This window comes from Bubalus bubalis, chromosome 18, assembly GCF_019923935.1.
Source record: "Bubalus bubalis isolate 160015118507 breed Murrah chromosome 18, NDDB_SH_1, whole genome shotgun sequence".
In the NCBI taxonomy this organism is placed as follows: Eukaryota; Metazoa; Chordata; class Mammalia; order Artiodactyla; family Bovidae; genus Bubalus; species Bubalus bubalis.
In genome coordinates, this window is record NC_059174.1 from 60089886 (window position 1) to 60110440 (window position 20555).

At 41.9% G+C, this 20555-nt stretch overlaps 1 protein-coding gene across 12 annotated transcripts in view; it reads right to left on the bottom strand.

Moving 5' to 3' along the window:
• Nucleotides 1–1578: 1578 nt before the first annotated feature.
• LOC102395360 (zinc finger protein 11-like) overlaps nucleotides 1579–20555 on the bottom strand; it is a 63219-nt gene continuing 44242 nt past the window's right edge. For 7 of the 12 annotated variants that reach the window (XM_045163291.1, XM_045163286.1, XM_045163289.1 and 4 more), the window contains one exon: nucleotides 1579–5386. In XM_045163291.1, coding sequence (XP_045019226.1) covers nucleotides 2391–5386 — 2996 coding nt within the window. In that variant the 3' untranslated portion in view covers nucleotides 1579–2390. Of the gene's footprint in view, nucleotides 5387–9935; nucleotides 10029–10523; nucleotides 10651–14235; nucleotides 14349–14423; nucleotides 14879–14918; nucleotides 15069–20555 lie in introns of those variants that run through there. The other 5 variants (XM_025270142.3, XM_044931476.2, XM_044931477.2 and 2 more) reach the window with 5 other exon arrangements.

A 20555-nucleotide genomic window follows, 5' to 3' on the forward strand; every position in this document is an offset into this window, starting at 1 on the left:
CCTCACCCTATAGGAATGTAACTTTATTTGGGTGGTGTCTGTTTTAAGAATAATCACCCCTGGAGAAATAAGTGTTGACTGACCGCTGTCACAAGGACAGGGTCATAAATTGTCAGCAGGCCCCCTGGCCAGAAGATGATGTAACACCCCTAAGACCTCTGTAAACATCTGTATGAAGCACCTGACTTTAATAAAAGTCAGGACTGCTGTCCCTGCGTGACTTTTGCATAACATCTCAGTATATAAAAACAGACCCTGGAAAATAAAGAATGGAATCAGTTACTTGAAAGATTGGTCTTCCCATGTCTCTTTCTCAAACTCTGGCTGAGTTTCTTGGTTTCCCGTGTAAACCAAGTTACTCAGCCTCTTTTCTCCACTGAATTTTCCTGCTGAGCTATTCTCATTCTATTACTCTTTATATCTCTCATTAATATTTAATTAAAGCTATCGTATCCTGGTCACCGAAGCCCTCTCCCCTTCGAACTCCCTGGATCAGCCGGGGCTGGACCTCGGCATGAGCTGACTGACTTCCCCTGTCCAAATCCAGCTAGACCAACCTGTTGCCTCTCCATGGACAAAGCCAGGGCTCAGCTCTCACAGATGGATCAGGAGGCACTTCTTTAACCCGGTCCTCTGCTTAGAATCCCCTGGAGCACTTCCTAGACACCACAGTGATGCTCCCACAGGACCACAATAGAACTTTGTTGGGAGGGCACCAGTGAGGTCAGTTCCTGACACTGGTCATGTGATCCTGATGGGAAACCAGATGGAAACCATTTGGCTAAAGATTCTTTTTGAACCATTTCAATGAATACAAATCCCTGGTGGTCAGGTCCCCACTCCAAGAAGTTATCAATCTGCAGGTCTACAGTGTGGCCGTTAATGGAGTCATCGGCAAATCCCATTTTTTTCTGATGTTTCTTCTCCCAAACCAACGTTCAGGAGTCCTGAGCTCAAAGCCTCACACTCACCACACCTAAGACCTCTCTGTAGGGGAGGATTTCGGGCAGGAATTTCTGAGAGAGGTCAAAGCTAGAATCAGGCAGAGAAAACACCAGTTCTTGCAGTTTAGCCTGTAGAAGTTACACTGGGTGAGGTGTTCTGGGGTCCCTAGGGTGAGTGTGAATTAATCCATTCAAACCAAAACAACAAATCCGGTGAGCACTGTGAGGGTGTCATTGAAGGGGGGCTTGTAAAGTAGACCCTGGGGCTCAGCAAGACTGTTGATCTCAAGGAAGCTGGTCATCTAAAGCAGGTGCTCACAGGACTGGCTTTTGTGAGTTCAAGAAACCACAGGCTGCCTGCTGCCCAGACAGATGCTGAGGCAGCAACAGCATGGACCAGTTTAGGGAAATTGTCAACAATACACATTTTTTGATATAAGGATATGAGATTTGCGACTTCTACAGCTTACCAGACAAAGCCTAGGAAGCACTTAGGAGGCATGGTATACACTAATTCCACGCCTCTTCCAGGAAGACTTTCTAATACGTTTCTGGGTTATCACAGAAGCTGTCTTCATTTCAACATTGTCAAGTAATAATCATGACTTGTGTGTTGATATTATAAAGATACATCAATATTGCAGTGAACTCTCATTGTGTTTTTATTACAAATCAAGGATATTACTATTGAAACTTGTGAACCAACTTCTATCTTACTTTAATACATGGAAAGATTAAATGATCACTTTCATCATGGCAACTTCCAGATATTTCACATCAATGCCAAACACCTCCATTTAGATGGTTACTGTCCATTTTACATTATGGTATCCTTCATCTTCTAATGGAGGATAGATAGAAATGGTTGCAACACAATATAAAAAGGCTAATCTTTAACAAACCATAAAAAAAAAAAAACAAACTACGTTTCAAACACAGTAGAAAGCTTAGTATGGATTGAGTGTTCAATTACATTCACCTAAAAGAATCTAAAATCACGTCATTCTCAACAAGCATACAGATAGCAATCCACTCCAGTACTATTGCCTGGAAAATCCCATAGACACAGGAGCCTGGTAGGCTAGTCTAGGGGTTGCAAAGTTGGACACGACTGAGCGACTTTACTTTTGCTTTCATACATACATTGCTAAGAATTGTAACTTTCTAACCATCAACCTTCATCTCACGATTCATGCTAATATGTCCATTTTCTATGTGTTTTAACTATGGAGTACTCCCTACAGTCATTGTACTTCAGAGAAACTTCTGAAATCAAGATTGATGAAATGCCTTCTATTATGCAATCTCTGATATTTATTTCCATTTAACTTTTGATTAAATACTTTTCTACATATTGGTTACATCATTTCCATTGGATTCTTATATAAACTCTTGTGTTTTCTGATGCATGTTTAGGGCAAACCTCTTCCATCACTTGTTCCATTACTAGAGTTTCTTTCCAGTGTGTGTTCTCAGATGTGTAGTGAGATGACCACTCCGACTAAAGGCTTTGCCACATACAGTACATTCATAAGGTCTCTCTCCAGTATGCATTCGCCGATGTAGAGTAAGAGCTGACTTGTAACCAAAGGCTTTGCCACATTCAGTACATTTATATGGTCTCTCTCCAGTATGCATGCGCCGATGTTCAGTAAGATTATAATGTGTAATAAAGGCCTTGCCACATTCTGTACATTTATAAGGTCTATCCCCGGTATGAATTCGGTGATGTTGAATAAGGGCCGAACTCCTAATAAAGGCTTTGCCACATTCTTTACATTTGTATGGTTTCTCCCCAGAATGGATTCGACGATGTTGACTAAGAACTGAGCAATGATTAAAGGCTTTGTTACATTCTTTACAAATATAAGGCTTCTCTCCAGTATGGATTCGCTGATGATGGGTTAGATCTGAGTAACAGATAAAGGCTTTGCTACATTCTGTACATTTATAAGGTTTCTCTCCAGTATGAATTCGCTGATGTTGAATAAGGCGTGAGTTGTAAGTAAAGGCTTTGCCACATACTGTACATTTATAAGGTTTCTCTTCAGCGTGAATTCGCTGATGTCGAGTAAGAAATGAGGAACGACGAAAGGCTTTGTTACATTCTTTACATATATAAGGTTTCTCTCCAGTATGAATTCGCTGATGTTCAATAAGGTCTGAGTTGCAAATAAAGGCTTTGCTACATTCTGAACATTTATAAGGTTTCTCTCCAGTATGAACTCGCCGGTGTTGAATAAGAAGTGAGTTGTAAATAAAGGCTTTGCTACATTCTGTACATTTATAAGGTTTCTCTCCAGTATGAATTCGCCGATGTTGAATAAGAAGTGAGTTGTAAATAAAGGCTTTGCTACATTCTGTACATTTATAAGGTTTCTCTCCAGTATGAATTTGCCGATGTTGAATAAGGCTTGAGTTGTAAGTAAAGGCTTTGCTACATTCTGTACATTTATAAGGTTTCTCTCCAGTATGAATTCGCCGATGTTGAATAAGGCTTGAGTTGTAAGTAAAGGCTTTGCTACATTCTGTACATTTATAAGGTTTCTCTCCAGTATGAATTCGCTGATGTTCAATAAGCTCTGAGTTGCAAGTAAAGGCTTTGCTACATTCTATACATTTATAAGGATTCTCTCCGGTATGAATTTGCCGATGTTTAATAAGGCTTGAGTTGCAAGTAAAGGCTTTGCTACATTCTGTACATTTATAAGGTTTTTCTCCAGTATGAATTCGCCGATGTTGAATAAGAAGTGAGTTGTAAGTAAAGGCTTTGCTACATTCTGTACATTTATAAGGTTTCTCTCCAGTATGAATTCGCCGATGTTGAATAAGAAGTGAGTTGTAAGTAAAGGCTTTGCTACATTCTGTACATTTATAAGGTTTCTCTCCAGTATGAATTCGCCAATGTTGAATAAGAAGTGAGTTGTAAATAAAGGCTTTGCTACATTCTGTACATTTATATGGTTTCTCTCCAGTATGAATTTGCTGATGTTGAATAAGGGTTGAGTTGTAAGTAAAGGCTTTGCCACATTCTGTACATTTATAAGGTTTCTCTCCAGTATGAATTCGCCGATGTTGAATTAGAAGTGAGTTGTAAGTAAAGGCCTTGCTACATTCTGTACATTTATAAGGTTTCTCTCCGGAATGAATTCGCTGATGTTTTATAAGGCTTGAGTTGTAAGTAAAGGCTTTGCCACATATTGTACATTCATAAGGTATTTCTCCAGTGTGAATTCGCTGATGTTGAGTAAGAAATGAGGAACGACGAAAGGCTTTGTTACATTCTTTACATATATAAGGTTTCTCTCCAGCATGAATGCGCTGATGTTGAGTAAGAAGTGAGTGACCATTAAATGCTTTGCAACATTCTGTACATTTGAAAGGTTTCCTTCCTGTATGAATTCTCCTATGTCTACTAAGATTCGATGACTTACTAAACACTTTCTCACATATCTTACACTTGTTTTCTTCCTGTGCATTCTGAACAGCGTCCTGTTGAGTAAGTTCTGAACAGTGATTAGAAACCTTACCATATTCACCACAAGTGCTCTCTCCAGTACAAGTACTCTTATCTAGAGAAAAACCTGACATTTGATCAAAGGTATTTCTACATTTATTACTTTTAGAAACCTTGTTTGAAGATTCAGGTCCCTGATGTTTCTTAAGGTTTGAGTTTCCTTCAACTGTGTACCTAGTTTCATTGCCTGAATATCTTCTCAGTCCACCATAAATACTCTTGTAATCATTGGAGCTGGGGCTCATACTTAAGGTCTGACTTATTTTATTATACATGGAAAATTGTTGTGTACTAACCATATCACAATATGTATTGAACAATGATGGTTGGATTGCATCTCTTCCATTATCATCAACATTATACATCTTGGAATGGATAGAAGATATCTGTTGGGGGAAGAACAATGACACCCTGCTCATGGATCCCTCAAATTGCTTAAATTGTGAGTTTTCACACTCATTGTTAAATTGTAGGTGTTCAGACATCCTTGAATGTATGTTTACTCGAAGCCTATGTTCAGAATTGTTTGAATGAGTATTTGCAGTAGATACTAGATTACCTTCCAGATTTTCCACGTTTTCTTTTAGAGAACACGTATATTTCAAAAAAGGATGGAAATCTTTTGTTAAAGACTTACACTTCTCAGCAGATATTGAAGACTGAAGTTGCTGTTTTTCCCAATTTGACTCATGTTGATCATTTCTTTTTGCAGTAATGTTAGCATTATGTGTAACTGTCTCCATTTCTTTATGTCCATATAAACATCCTCTCTGTCTTTCATATACCCTGGTATATTCCCAATCTTTCATTAAATTTAAGTTTCTGAGGTGAAATGTTTGATATATTCCTAGGTTTGTTTTTGGGAATACATTTTCTAACGCTGGATTCTTTGGCATCAAATCCTGGGTGTCTTGTGGAGACATAGCTGAAAGATACCAAATAACAAGTAATTTTACCTGCTATTCTCAGTGAATATCTTTAAAGATTTAGAGAAAATTGATGATCATAGCTAGTTTAAAAATAAAATAGAGATGGAAGGATCAAGATGCCAGAGGCTTAGGCAGATGTGGAGCTCATCTCTCTTTCTACAAATGAATGAGAAATGGAACAATGCTCACAGAGCCCAGCTGAACCCTAGAAGAGGCCCTTGGAAATCTGAAAGGACAAGAAAGATTCCTGCTCTGTAGGGTAGGACAAAAGAAAGAAGAAGGAAATAGAAGAAGAGAGGAAGTGGGTTGGGGCCTGCAACCCTGTGGGGAGATGAAAGTGAGGAGGTCACCATATCCAAGGAAGCCCCTCACTCGGGGAGCTCAGTTTGGATAGAAGGAGAGCCTCATTCTCTGTGGGAAGAGAACATGGAAAACAGTGTGTGGCAGCAGGACAGAGTGAGACCTGGACACAGGGTACTGACCCCAGCCCTGCCTACCCAGCCTTAGTGGCATGTCCAGCGATGCAGACAAGGGCTGGGTGCTGAAATGTGGGGTTTGGAGAGCAGACCCAGGCAGAGGACTGTGGTTCGCTCTGAGGAGACATCCTGAGGGGACGGGAGTGAGGGAGGAGGTCTATAAACGGGAAGCTTGTGGAGGAAGCATGAACCACTATAGAGAGTGTCATTGTTAAGTGATGCCCAGGGAATGAGTCCGCTGCATCCCTTGTCCCTTGTGCCCGCCCCTGCTAGCCAAGGACTATGAACTCTACACAGCCTGGGGTCTTTTGAGCCCCCAGCCATGGCCTCCGCCATTGACCTCCTCCACAATCAGCAGAATCCTGTGCTCTGGGGCAGCCTCAGGAGAAGACACCTGTAAGTTGGCCACACGCACAGATGGAGCAGAAAGCACAGGTGAACACCAGCAATAAAGAAGAAAAGCTGAAAACTCTCCTTGCAGCAACAAAAGCCACGGTCTTACACCCATAACCAGCTTTGTAACCTCAGCCCCTACAGAGCATCTGAACCCACAACCAAGGGCTCTCTCATTCGTGGCAGGTGTAGCTTTAGTAGCTGTAGACTTTGTGGCTCCTATCCAAGGGGGCTGGGCCAGGACAGAGCCTGAGCTGCTCCATAGCACCACAGCGGGTCCAGCTCCATGCTGAATGCATCCCAGGACCTGACTTCATTGAATCTATGCAGGTGACCCTGTGAAAAGAACAGCTGACAGACACCAGGGCCATGTGCCATAATGCCCATGGTTAAGGTGGGGACAAGAGGAGTGCCAACACTACATAACATGAGAGCTTGCAGGACGCATGAGAGAGGACACCAGAGCACACCCTGAGGTGAACATTCCTAGAGCAGTAATACTCAGTGACTTCTCTCCCAGTGAGTGTGCTCCAATCCCACCTGCCTCGCACCATAGATAAGAATCACAGTAAAGACTCAGATCTGGGGGCTCTATTCCACCATGCAGGGAGCAGGCACCACCAGAGAGAGGGCACTAACAACCACAGAACAAGGGGGAAACAGCCCTGAATATCCAAGGCAGGCTCTGGTCACAGTTAACAGCAATCAGAGCACAGATCAAGAGAGGATAAGAGCACAAACCTCTGGACCAACCTCACCCACCAAGGTGCAGATACTAGAAGGAAGATTAACTAGGTGGCTGCACCCTTCAAAACAAAGACCACAAACAGAACGCTGGACAAAATGAGATGGCAAATAAATATGTTATAGGGGAAGAAACAAGATAAAACCTCCAAGGACCACTGAGTTAAGAGGTGATAGGCAATCTAATGATTACTTCTTGCTTTTAGTCATCTTAAGTGGAGACACCAAGCACTTTCACAAATCCTAGGTGCCTAGTATTTCTGAAATCCACTTCTTGCCACACATGTTTCTGAGAATGTTCTATTAGATCTTTCAATCTAAAAATCATAGATGATAGTGACAGAGAAACTAGTCAGAAACTAAGGACACATAAGACAGTGTCCGAGGAAGCTGAATACAAATAAGACAAACTCAATAAAGTACTAGTTTTAAAAAATTAAATAAGAAGAGAGACTTTAAAACTATGATTGAAAGAGGGAACTCTACTCATTACTCTGTGGAGACCTAAATGGGAAGGAAATCAATAGGATGGTAAGGACTAGAGATCTCTTTAAGAAAATTAGAGGTTCCATGAATATTTCATGCAAAGAGGGGAACAATAAAGGACAGAAACGGGATGGACCTAAAAGAAGCAGAAGATATTAAGAGAAGCTGGCAAGAATACCTGGAATAAGTATACAAAAAAGATCTTAATGACCGAGATAACCACAATGGTGGTATCACTCACCTAGTAACAGACATCCCAGCATCCAAAGTCAAGTCAGCCTTAGAAGGCATGATGACCAACAAAGCTGATGGAACTCCAGCTGAGCTATTTCAAGTCCTAAAAGATGATAATGCTAAAGTTCTGCACTCGATAAGCCAGCAAATTTTGGAGACTCAGCAGTGGCCTCAGGATGGGAAAAGGTCAGTTTTCATTCCAATCACAAAGAAAGGCAATGCCAAACAACGCTCAAACTACTACACAATTTCCCTCATTTCAAACAATAGCAAAGGCCCAAAATTCTCCAAGTGAGGCTTTAACAGTACGTGAACCGAGAACTTCCAGATGTTCAAGCTGGACTTAGAAATGGCAGAGGAATCAGAGATCAAATTGCCAACATCCCTTGGATCATATAAAAAGCAAGAGAGTTCTGGAAAAACAAATACATCTGCTTTATTGACTACACCACAGCCTTTGATTGTGTGGATCACAAGAAACTGTGGAAAATTCTTAAAGAGATGGGAACACCAGACTACCTTACCTGTCTGCTGAGAAATCTGTATGCATGTCAAGGAGCAACAGTGAGAATTGGACATGTGACAATGGGCTGATTCCAAATTGGGAAAGCAGCACATCATTTGTCACCCTGCTTATTTAACTTATATGCACAGTAGTTCATGCGACATACCCGGTTTGATGAAGCAAAAATTGGAATCAAGATTTCATGGAGAAATATCCATAAACTCAGATACACAGATGACACCACCCTTGGAGCAGAAAGTGAAGAGGAACTGAGGAGTCTCTTGATGAAACTGAAAGAAGAGCCTGAAAAAGCTGGCTTCAAGCTCAACCTTCAAAAACCAAAGATCATGGCACTGGTCAGATCGTTTCATGGCAAAGAGTGGGAGAAACAGTGGAAACAGTGAGAGGTTCTAGTCAAAGCTATGGTTTTTCCAGTAGTCATGTATGGATGTGAGAGTTGGACCATGAAGAAAGCTGAGTGCTGAAGAATTGATGCTTTTGAACTGTGGTGTTGGAGAAGACTCTTGAGAGTGCCGTGGATTGCAAGAAGATCACACCACTCCATCCTAAAGGAAATCAGTCCTCAATATTCATTGGAAGGACATGGTGAAACTGAAGTTCTGATACCTTGGCCACCTGATGCAAAGAACTGACCCACTGAGAAAGACCCTGATGCTGGGAAAGACTGAAGATGAGAGGAGAAGGGGATGACAGAGGGTGAGATGGTTGCATGGCATCACTGACTCGACGGACATGAGTTTGAGCAGGCTCTGGGAGTTAGTGATGGGCAGGGAAGCCTGGCCTGCTGCAGATCATGGATCACAGACTCAGACTTGACTGAGCAACGGAACTGAACTGACTGATATGTATAATTGATTATCTTTGCTGTATAGGAGTACAAAATTGGAAAATAGCTATATTCCAATTAGAACTTTTAATAAAGATTTCTTTATATAATCTAAAATTGTCATAGCTTGAATCAACCATTAATAATGTAGTGGAAAATGTGCTAAGATTTTATGTCAATTTATTTTAAATTCTATCAGGTAATAAAACACAATAAAGTATTTTAGCATGTTAGAATTGGGGCAAATACACTAAAGATATTTCATATGAGATCATATAAGGTAATGAGAAACTTTCAAGTCAACCTGAGATGTGCACTGTTTCATTTTCACCAGGTTTTGCTTTCTGCAGTGAAAAATTACTTGAATTTGAAATTTATTTAGAAGGTCCTATGTGTTGCTCCCAGTGGATAGGAAATTATAAATCAGAGAACAAAAACCCGTCCCTAGTATTCCTGGAAATTTGGCAGTTTGTCTACCACTTGACTCACACATTTCTGTCTAGAAGTAGAAGGAAACTTTAAAAGGACTGTCATACGGTTACTCAGAAATGGGCAGAGTTTTCCTAGGTCTCCCAAGAAATGGAAGAGCAACAAATGAATGTAGTTTGTCACAAGCCAAGAGGAGATTTTTAGGTCACACTGTGATGGAGAAAAGTAATCACTGGAGATAAATTCATGAATGATTTCAGAGTGAGAATGGGGCAGGTGATACATTTCTATCACAGTAGCAGAACAAACCCAGGTTTTCGAAAACCATTTCCATTGAAGCAAATCTCCCAACATTACGTGATGAAGGATGAGTTCCTCGCTGCTCCTTGGACCTCTCATCTGAGTCATCATCTCCAACCATTCATACCTACCTGGGTAAATGGCTGTTGTCTCCATTCTACTCATATTCCTGGGATCCTTCAATAGCTCCAGAAAGGTGACCAGGTCCACCTTAGAGACAAGTCCTGTTGATCAGAGAAAGGAATATTTGTGTTGTTAGAGATTCATCAGTATCGAATCCAATACATATTCAGGTGAGACGAGAATGCATTTTCTTCTAGAAAACGATTTCCTGAAATACTTTATTCAAAGCCGCTATACAATACTAACACACACCTCACAATCAGGTCCTGAGATTCTGGTCAAGTAGAACTAAGGCAAAAGTAAGTAGTGTCAATGTGAGATTAAGAGAGGGTGCAACTATTTAATACCACAGAACTTACACAATTACCACTAACCTAGAATGAAGGACGCAGAGTACATCAAGGAAGAAAAACATCACCAGCATAATGATTCATCGTGAAGCCTTTCTTTCTAAACTCAGAAATAACCCATTATCCCCTAGAGAGCACAGATCTGAAAATACTGTGGGAAGCAGAAAACTTCAGAAGACATTCTAGAAATGACAGAACAAAAACGCAGTGGGTAGATAAGAGATTCTGGAAGGCAGATATCCTCACCCAAGGAGGCCAGGTTCCTGTAGTTCTCTACCATCACGTCCCTGTACAATTTCCGCTGACCGAGGTCCAGGCATTCCCACTCCTCTTGAGTGAAGTCTATGGCCACATCCTGAAACATCAGCCATCCCTGAAATACAAAGTAGAGATGCCAATAGGCCGTGGGAAGTCTTCCTAATGTGATCCAAGATGAAAACGGCAAGTTCAGAGACCTGGTCGTGATTTGGTGGCTTGGCTGGTTTACAAAATATATTTTTTTACACAGTTTTCCTTTTTACCCAACTTCTAATGTGAAGAAAGGAGGATGGCTTATGATCCACAAGCCATTAGAGAAACTATTCTCATCTGAAAGAGCAATTATAAAATAATCAGGGCCACAGTAGCATATTTATTCCGTGATTCAGGAGCAGACCATGGCCATATTTTAAGGATATCACGATGGCAAAAGTCTAACCATGAGGGGTTACTTTTGGAGAAGACGAATAAGCTTTGTCTACATGTACCATAACCTTAAGTAATGCTTATTTACTTTACCAAAGTAACAAAAGATTTTAAAAATGAAAGTAAATCACTTAAAGGCAAAGAAATTCATAATCTCTTCTTGAAAGCTGCATTCTAAGAAAACTTTGTTGTATTAACATAGAGATTAGACTAAATTCCAGTCTGCTACCAGCTTACCAGATAGCAAACAAAAGTTGTTTATCGGTTAACCTTAGAAAAATCTTTTCCATAAATCATGAAGTAGCAGTATTCTTCCAAAGGCATTAGAGTGAAACCATAGAAGGCATGTTTAAATCTGATTAAACTGCAATTGACCATGTAGCCTGGTCACTGCTGTGACCTGTAACACTTTAAAAGGATAAGTAGAATTATAGTTGACCACATTTTATTAGGGCATATAAGATCTATATGACTCCACATAATTTTAGGATATCTATATTGGTAACATCCACCATACAGTATAATCTGAGAAGATTTATCACCCCTTCAACAGTATTTCCCATGTAACTTTACATGTCCAATGAACCCAGGTAGTTTAATAGCTCCCTGGGATGTCTCAGGGTCCCTCTGAAGCATACCAAAGTCAGCTAGAAGTAAAGTCATTTAGGAAGCTTTGTGGACAAATATCAAAAGGGGTTATAACATTCAGTCAGATAAAATCTGAGTAACAGGCAAATTTGGCCTTGGAATACGGAATGAAGCAGGGCAAAGACTAATAGAGTTTTGCCAAGAAAAGGCACTGTTCATAACAAACACCCTCTTCCAACAACACAAGAGAAGACTCTACACATGGACATCACCAGATGGTCAACACCGAAATCAGACTGATTATATTCTTTGCAGCCAAAGATGGAGAAGCTCAGTCAGCAAAAACAAGACCAGGAGCTGACTGTGGCTCAGATCATGAAATCCTTATTACCAAATTCAGACTTAAATTGAAGAAAATAGGGGAAACCACTAGACCATTCAGGTATGATCTAAATCAAATCCCTTATAATTATATAGTAGAAGTGAGAAATAAATTTAAAGGCCTAGATCTGATAGATAGAGTGCCTGATGAACTATGGAATGAGGTTCGGGGCACTCTACAGGAGACAGGGATCAAGGCCATCCCCATGGAAAAGAAATGCAAAAAAGCAAAATGGCTGTCTGGGGAGGCCTCACAAATAGCTGTGAAAAGAAGAGAAGCGAAAAGCAAAGGAAAAAAGGAAAGATACAGCATCTGAATGCAGAGTTCCAAAGAATAGCAAGAAGAGATAAGAAAGCCTTCTTCAGCGATCAATGCAAAGAAATAGAGGAAAACAACAGAATGGGAAAGACTAGAGATGTCTTCAAGAAAATTAGAGATACCAAGGGAACATTTCATGCAAAGATGGGCTCGACAAAGGACAGAAATGGTATGGACCTAACAGAAGCAGAAGATATTAAGAAGAGATGGCAAGAATACACAGAAGAACTGTACAAAAAAGATCTTCACAACCCAGATAATCACGATAGTGTGATCACTGACCTGGAGCCAGACATCCTGGAATGTGAAGTCAAGTGGGCCTTAGAAAGCATCACTACGAACAAAGCTAGTGGAGGTGATGGAATTCCAATTCAGCTATTCCAAATCCTGAAAGATGATGCTGTGAAAGTGCTGCACTCAATATGCCAGCACATTTGGAAAACTCAGCAGTGGACACAGGACTGGGAAAGCTCAGTTTTCATTCCAATCCCAAAGAAAGGCAATGCCAAAGAATGCTCAAACTACCGCACAATTGCACTCATCTCACACGCTAGTAAAGTAATGCTTAAAATTCTCCAAGCCAGGCTTTAGCAATATGTGAACCGTGGACTTCCAGATGTTCAAGCTGGTTTTAGAAAAGGCAGAGGAATCAGAGATCAAATTGCCAACATCCGCTGGATCATGGAAAAAGCAAGAGAGTTCCAGAAAAACATCTATTTCTGCTTTATTGACTATGCCAAAGCCTTTGACTGTGTGGATCACAATAGACTGTGGAAAATTCTGAAAGAGATGGGACTCCCAGACAACCTGACCTGCTCTTGAGAAATCTGTATGCAGGTCAGGAAGCAACAGTTAGAACTGGACATGGAACAACAGACTGGTTCCAAATAGGAAAAGGAGTATGTTAAGGCTGTATATTGTCACCCTGCTTATTTACCTTATATGCAGGGTACATCATGAGAAACGCTGGACTGGAAGAAACACAAGCTGGAATCAAGATTGCGGGGAGAAATATCAATAACCTCAGATATGCAGATGACACCACCCTTATGGCAGAAAGTGAAGAGGAACTCAAAAGCCTCTTGATGAAAGTGAAAGTGGAGAGTGAAAAAGTTGGCTTAAAGCTCAACATTCAGAAAACGAAGATCATGGCATCCAGTCTCATCACTTCATGGGAAATAGATGGGGAAACAGTGTCAGACTTATTTTTCTGGGCTCCAAAATCACTGCAGATGGTGACTGCAGCCATGAAATTAAAAGACGCTTACTCCTTGGAAGGAAAGTTATGACCAACCTAGACAGCATATTAAAAAGCAGAGACATTACTCTGCCAACAAAGGTCCATCTAGTCAAGGCTATGGTTTTTCCTGTGGTCATATATGGATGTGAGAGTTGGACTGTGAAGAAGGCTGAGGGCGGAAGAATTGATGCTTCTGAACTGTGGTGTTAGAGAAGACTCTTGAGAGTCCCTTGGACTGCAAGGAGATCCAACCAGTCCTTTCTGAAGGAGATCAGCCCTGGGATTTCTTTGGAAGGAATGATGCTACAGCTGAAACTCCAGTACTTTGGCAACCTCCTGCGAAGAGTTGACTCATTGGAAAAGTCTCTGATGCTGGGAGGGATAGGGGGCAGGAGGAGAAGGGGATGACCGAGGATGAGATGGCTGGATGGCATCACTGACTCGAGGATGTGAGTCTGAGTGAACTCCAGGAGTTGGCGATGGACAGGGAAGCCTGTTGTGCTGCGATTCATGGGGTCGCAAAGAGTTGGACACGACTGAGCGACTGAACTAAACTGAACTGAGCTTCTTTGGCTGGTAATACTGTGTTTTCTGTCATTCTGATGTCAGGAGGGCAATGGGTCCCTTGGGATCATGATTACGGGTAAGTGTAAACAAACCCGTTCAGAAGTTAAGAAGCTTATCAAGTCCAAAGAAACAGCATTTCAGGAAAGAGACAGAACAAACAAAAGGACTGTGCCTCTTACCTCGGAATGAGTCATTTCTGACTCCTTGCTTTCCTCTTCCTCTGGGCTTCCTTCTCACGTAAGATCAGTCTTGGGAAGTGACCCCTGAACGTTGAAAATAGACTGTTCAATACCTAGAAAAACACACCGAGCTCCCTGTAACACAGCCCCACACAGAGGGAGGATCTCAACAGGTACAAAATACAAACCTCTACGGCCACTGACACAGCAGGGATTCTGGAACACAGAACCAACGAGGTGTTTTTCGTTTTATTCTTTTCTTCAGAACTCGCGGCCCTTCCTGTGAAAACCACACGTTCTAGGCTGACCCTCCCCTTCAAACCTTAGGCGAGACCTTGACCAAACTCCATACAGAATAGAGCCTCCTTCACGTCTTCGTGGATCAGGGACTTAGGGGTTGGGCAATACAGGAATTTAAGCAGCGGTCTCCACAAGTTAGAAGTAGAACTGCCAGAGAAGGACGTGGGCTCTAGAACGATATTAACAGGAAGCGGACGTGGACCCCAGGGACCCGGCAGCTAAGATAAAGGACTTCAGAACTTCTCACGGCGATGCGAGGACATACACTGGGGACGGGAAAATGGGGACGGTAGCTTGAACGTTCTCAGAGACCCCCGAAAGCCACGTGTGAAGGACGACAGGCTGTGGGACTAGGAATCGGGTTTTAAACAAACAAAACTCACCAGAACACTCTGTCGCTCATTTAACTCAATTCTCGGTCTGCAGGATACTGGGCGCGCGCGGGCGGAAGATCCGGTACAGAGGCAGCTGAGTGCGCTACGCTGCGGCCAAAGATAGGCGAGGAAAGGGGAGAGGGTGGGACGAGGCCGGAAGCGCAGGTACTTATGGGCGTGGCCAGTGGGAACTGAGCCTTGCCTTCTCTCACCCCCGCCCCTGTCAGTTTGGGTCTGTTGGTCCTGTCCAGCTGTGCTTCCTTTCTCTGCCTTTTGATGCCTTTAAATCTCTTTGATTTCCTCTGGAGCAAAGCTGCTTCCTGCCTGTTCTAAGTTAGTGTTTCAAACAACTTAAGGCAAAAGAGAAGAATTTTGAGAGCTGCCTCTATGGAAAGCCGAGATGTTTTCAGCAAGTTGAAAAGCGGGGAAAATTCAAAAGCCCTTTGTGTGAGTGTGTGAAGATGGGTGTCTCCTCAGTGACGGAAAGCAGAATGTAACTACTCAGATAATCCGTTGGGAGGAAGCCTCAGGAATTGTAACCAGAGACCTGCTTACATCAGGGAAGCTGGCTTTTCTCTTAGGAAGTGATTCCAGAAAGAAAGGGAGACCGGAATCCACATTGTCATTTATAACGTAACCACAGAAATGACATACCGTTACTCCTGTCAGAATCTGTTGATACACAGATTGCCTCTGTTAATTGTTGCTGCTGCTGCTGAAGCAACCAATTGCCCTGCTTCTTCCAGGACTGAATAAGTTTCCAAGAAGCAGGACTTTTTGTGCTAAAACTGGGCACGAAACTAGGCAAATGGGACGCGTGGATCACATCGACTGCTCTGCACTTAGCTTCCCAAACACCCTCCCCCACTGTTGGCTTTCTTTCCTAACCTCCTCCTCTTCACCCAGGCCTTGAAAGGATAATCTGGGGAAGCGCTAACACAAGACAGGAAAAATAGTGAGAGGCCCACAGACCAGTGTATCGCAGGAGAGTACACCTTTCTCTTTAAATGTGAGATTAGCAACTTCCCTAGTAGTCCAGTGGTTAAGATGCTGTGCTTCCACTGCAGGTTATTGGGTTCAATCCCTGCTCGGGGAGTTAAGATCTCAGAGTTGAAGTTTTAATCATTTCTTACACAGAAAGCATTACTCATTACAATATAAAGGAAAATGTATGTCAAGGTAATAAATTACTTATTAAAGAAAATGTGTTTAGGATCATCCCCAGCAGCCCAGTGGTTAAGACCCCACCTTCCGATGCAGCATTGCGGTTCCTTCCCTAGCCAGGGAGCTAAGATCCCACATGTTTTGGGGGTGTGAACAAAATGAAAAGAAAATATGTTTCTTAAGTATCTGTGAGTGGGGACAAATTCTAAGTAGAGGATATTGATACTGATTTTCATGATAAAAGTATCAGTAGGTCAAATCTCACGGTTCCCTGCTGGAACCTCTGGTTCTGAATATGACTTTGGTCATGAAGAACTAGGAGAATATTCTCTAGGGAGTTGGCACTAAGGTGTACTGCTATTGCAGACTACAGTGGAAATTATGCGGGAATTTCTATCTATCAGACATTGAATCCTAACTATAAACAGGGGGTATCTCAAAAAGATACTTTTTGAGAAGTTCTATGACATTTCAGACAATGAGGTATGAACATTTCACCTTTGTAAAATGACAGATGGAGAAATTCTTGAAAACCCCTCTCAGGTGTTTTGGCTCCATTTGTCTACTCATAATCTTAATGGAGGCACAGTTCAGTGGTCTCAAGAATAGGAAATAACTCGTTTTTGGTAGAAACACTTCTCATGGATACAAACTATACAAGCAGACACATGAAATTCCCTTCCTTTGTCAGACCTCAGTATTTACTACTGGTTCCTTGTGAGTCCCTGTCTGTCTCCAGGGACTGAAGGGAATAGAACCTTCCTCAAGCATTTCAAGAGTCCCTTTAGAGAGGGTTGGTACAAACTTTTTTTTTTTGGTACAAACTTTTAATTGTTTTATCATTAGCAACCGAGCCATAAAGATTTTCACAAATAATCTCAGTTTTCCAAGCCTGTCTCACATCGCAGATGTAGATGAAAAGATAATTGCAGTTCTGAGGGGTCATGAGGTCACAGGATCACAAACCCCTATCTGGGGGTCTGGCTGCCTCCCTCCCCATCACAGGAGCAGCTTGACGTGACCAGCACTCTGAACCCAATATCCGGACTATGTGAAGATATCAAGTGAGTATTTTCTGTTTCAGCTTGTGGGCAAGAATCTGCAAGAAACAGGTGCTTTCAGGAGTCTGGGTTGGTGACCATTCAGGAAAAACGAAGTGTTCTGACTCAACGTAATGCAGTGCCAAAGCAACACTGGAAGGAGGAAGAATTCAAAAAATGTAATGGAGCTATTAAAGAGAGATTGGGTGCTACCAGATGTCAGTTCGCAATGCCTCCTAAGATATCTTAGTGTAATTCTTTTTGAAAAATATTTATTTATTTGGCTGTACTGGATCTTCGGAGAAGGCAATGGCACCCCACTCCAGTACTCTTGCCTGGAAAATCCCATGGGCGGAGGAGCCTGGTAGGCTGCAGTGCGTGGGGTCACTAAGAGTGGGACATGACTGAGCGATTTCACTTTCAGTGAAGTCACTTTTCACTTTCAAGCATTGGAGAAGGAAATGGCAACCCACTCCAGTGTTCTTGCCTGGAGAATCCCCGGGACCGGGGAGCCTGGTGGGCTGCCGTCTATGGGGTCGCACAGAGTCAGACACGACTGAAGTGACTTAGCAGCATCAGCAACTGGATCTTACTTGTGCTATATGGGATTTAGTTCCCTGATCAGGGATCAAACCTAGGCACCTCCCCCAAGTCCTGACCCCCCACCCCCCACCCCAGCCCTCGCCGAAGCTACCATTGAGAGCCAGGTGTCTTAGTCACTGGACCACCAAGGAAATCACAGTGTAATTTTTGTGACAGTGATTGTTATTTTAGAATCCGAGCGATATGAAACCTAGCGTTTAGTGTAACTAATGACTGGAATTGCAGAGATATATGGGAAATCATGGAGTAGCTTACAGAAATCATACATTTTGGGGGTTACTATATGTGTGTCAACAATACCTCCATGAGTAATAAATCTATAGGAATGATATTTATTAGAAACATTGTATACAGTTGACAATTGTGTGCTTAGTCCATCAGACGTGTCTGACTCTTTGCAACGCCTTGGACTGTAGCCAGCCAGGCTCATCTATCCATGGAAGTCTCTATGCAAGAATAGTGGAGTGGGTAGTCATATCCTTCTCCAGGGGATCTTTCTGATCAAGGTATCGATCCCTGGTTTCCTGCATTGTTGGCAGGTTCTCTACCATCTGAACTACCAGAAAGCAGTAGAAATACCTTCTCTGCCTCTGGAATTTATAAAGCGCTTAACAGAGACATTGTTTCCTATTGAAAAATCCATAAATGGGTGACTTGGGTCAGACCATTTTCCAAAAGTAACTTCAAAAATGGGTTTCAGATGGCAGCTATCAGGCATAAAAGCCTAGTGTGTCCTATTCTCTGATTTGAAAATATTCTCAAAATTTATAGTTGTATAACTTCATTTTACAAAGTAAAAATCACCTTGTTAAAATATCATTTTCTTTAAATGTGATATATTAATATTTCACATATCTTGACTTCCGCTCAACACTTTTAATGTCACATTAATTAACAGATCAGTTTATGATTTGAAATTCAGTTCAGTTCAGGAGCTCAGTCGCGTCTGACTCTTTGAGACCCCATGAATCGCAGCACGCCAGGCCTCCCTGTCCATCACCAACTCCCCGACTTCACTTAAACTCATGTCCATCGAATCGGTGATGCCATCGAGCAATCTCATCATCAGTTGTCCCCTTGTCCTCCTGCCCACAATCCCTCCCAGCGTCAGAGTCTTTTCCAATGAGTCAGCTCTTTGCAGCAGGTGGCCAAAGTATTGGAGTTTCAGGTTCAAAATCCTGCACTCAATGTGCCAGCACATTTGGAAAATTCAGCCCTGGCTTCAGGACTGGAAAATATCAGTTTTGATTCAAATCTCAAAGAAAGGCAATGCCAAAGAATGGTCAAACTGAAGCACAGTTGTTGCACTCATCTCACATGCTAGTAAAGTAGTGCTCGGAATTCTCCAAGCCAGGCTTCAATAGTACGTGAACCAAGAACTTCCAGATGTTCAAGCTGGATTTAGAAAAGGCAAAGGAACCAAAGATCACATTTCCAAGATCCCTTGGATCATAGAAAAAGAGAGTTCCAGAAAAACTTCTACTTCTGCTTCATTGACTATGTTAAAGCATTTGTGTGGATCACAAGAAACTGTGGAAAATTCTTAAAGAGATAGGAAAGCCAGAACACTTTAGCAGTCTCCTGAAAAATTACGATGCAGGTCAAGGAGCAACAATTAGAGCTGGACATGGAACAGATTGGTTCCACATTTCGAAAGGAGTACATCAAGGCCGTATGTTCTCACATTGCTTATTTAACTTAAATGCAGAGTATTTAGTATTTAAGCTAAATGCGCGGCTGGGTGAGGCACAAACTGGAACCAAGATTGCTGGGAGAAATATCAATAACCTTAGATATGCAGATGACACCACCCTTAAGGCAGAAAGTGAAGAGGAACTAAAGAATCTCTTGATGAAAGTGAAACAGGAGAGTGAAAAAGCTGGCTTCAAACTCAGCATTCAGTAAATGAAGATCATGAAACCCAGTCCCATCACTTCATAGGGTGGACTTCAATAGATGGAGAAACAATGCAAAGAGTGACGGACTTTATTTTCTCGGGCTCCAAAATCACTAGAGATATTGGCTGCAGCCATGAAATTAAAAGGCGCTTGTTTCTTGGAAGAAAAGCCATAACCAACCTAGCGAGCATATTAAAAATCGAAGTCATTACTCTATTAACAAGGGTCTGTATAGTCAAAGCTATGGTGTTTCCAGTAGTCATATATGGATGTGAGAGTTAGACCATAAAGAAAAGTGAGCGCTGCAGAATTGATGCTTTTCAACTGTGGTGTAGGAGAAGACTATCAAGAATCCCTTGGACAGCAAGGAGATCATAACAGTCAATCCTAAAGGAAATCAGTCCTGAATATTCTTTGGAAAGACTGATACTGAAGCTCCAATAGTTTTGGCCACCTGATGCGAAGAACTAACTTATTGAAAAAAGCCCTGTTGGTGAGAAAGATTGAAGAGAGGAGGTGAAGGGGACGACAGTGGATGAAAATGGTTGGATGGCATCACTGACTCAATGGAATCGAGTTTGAGCAAACACTGGGAGTTGGTGATGGACAGGGAAGCCTGGCATGCTGCAATCCATGGGGTTGCAGAGAGTTGGTCACAACTGAACTGAACTGAACTAAGTTCTACTTTTCACCTTTTTAATAAAAAACTTAACATTTTTACAAGTCTGTAACCTGTATTAGGCTCATTGTACTTATGGTTCCATGAGAATACTCATCCTGGCATGAATTTTGATGTATGTAAACGTGTATTATAGACATGAATTTTATTTATTTTTATAATTTCATCTTATGTATGTTTTACTGCCGGGGTCCAGCCCCTGTTGCATCCAGGGATTCCCTCGGAGGACGGCATCCGCGAATGAGAGAAATAAAGAGATAAG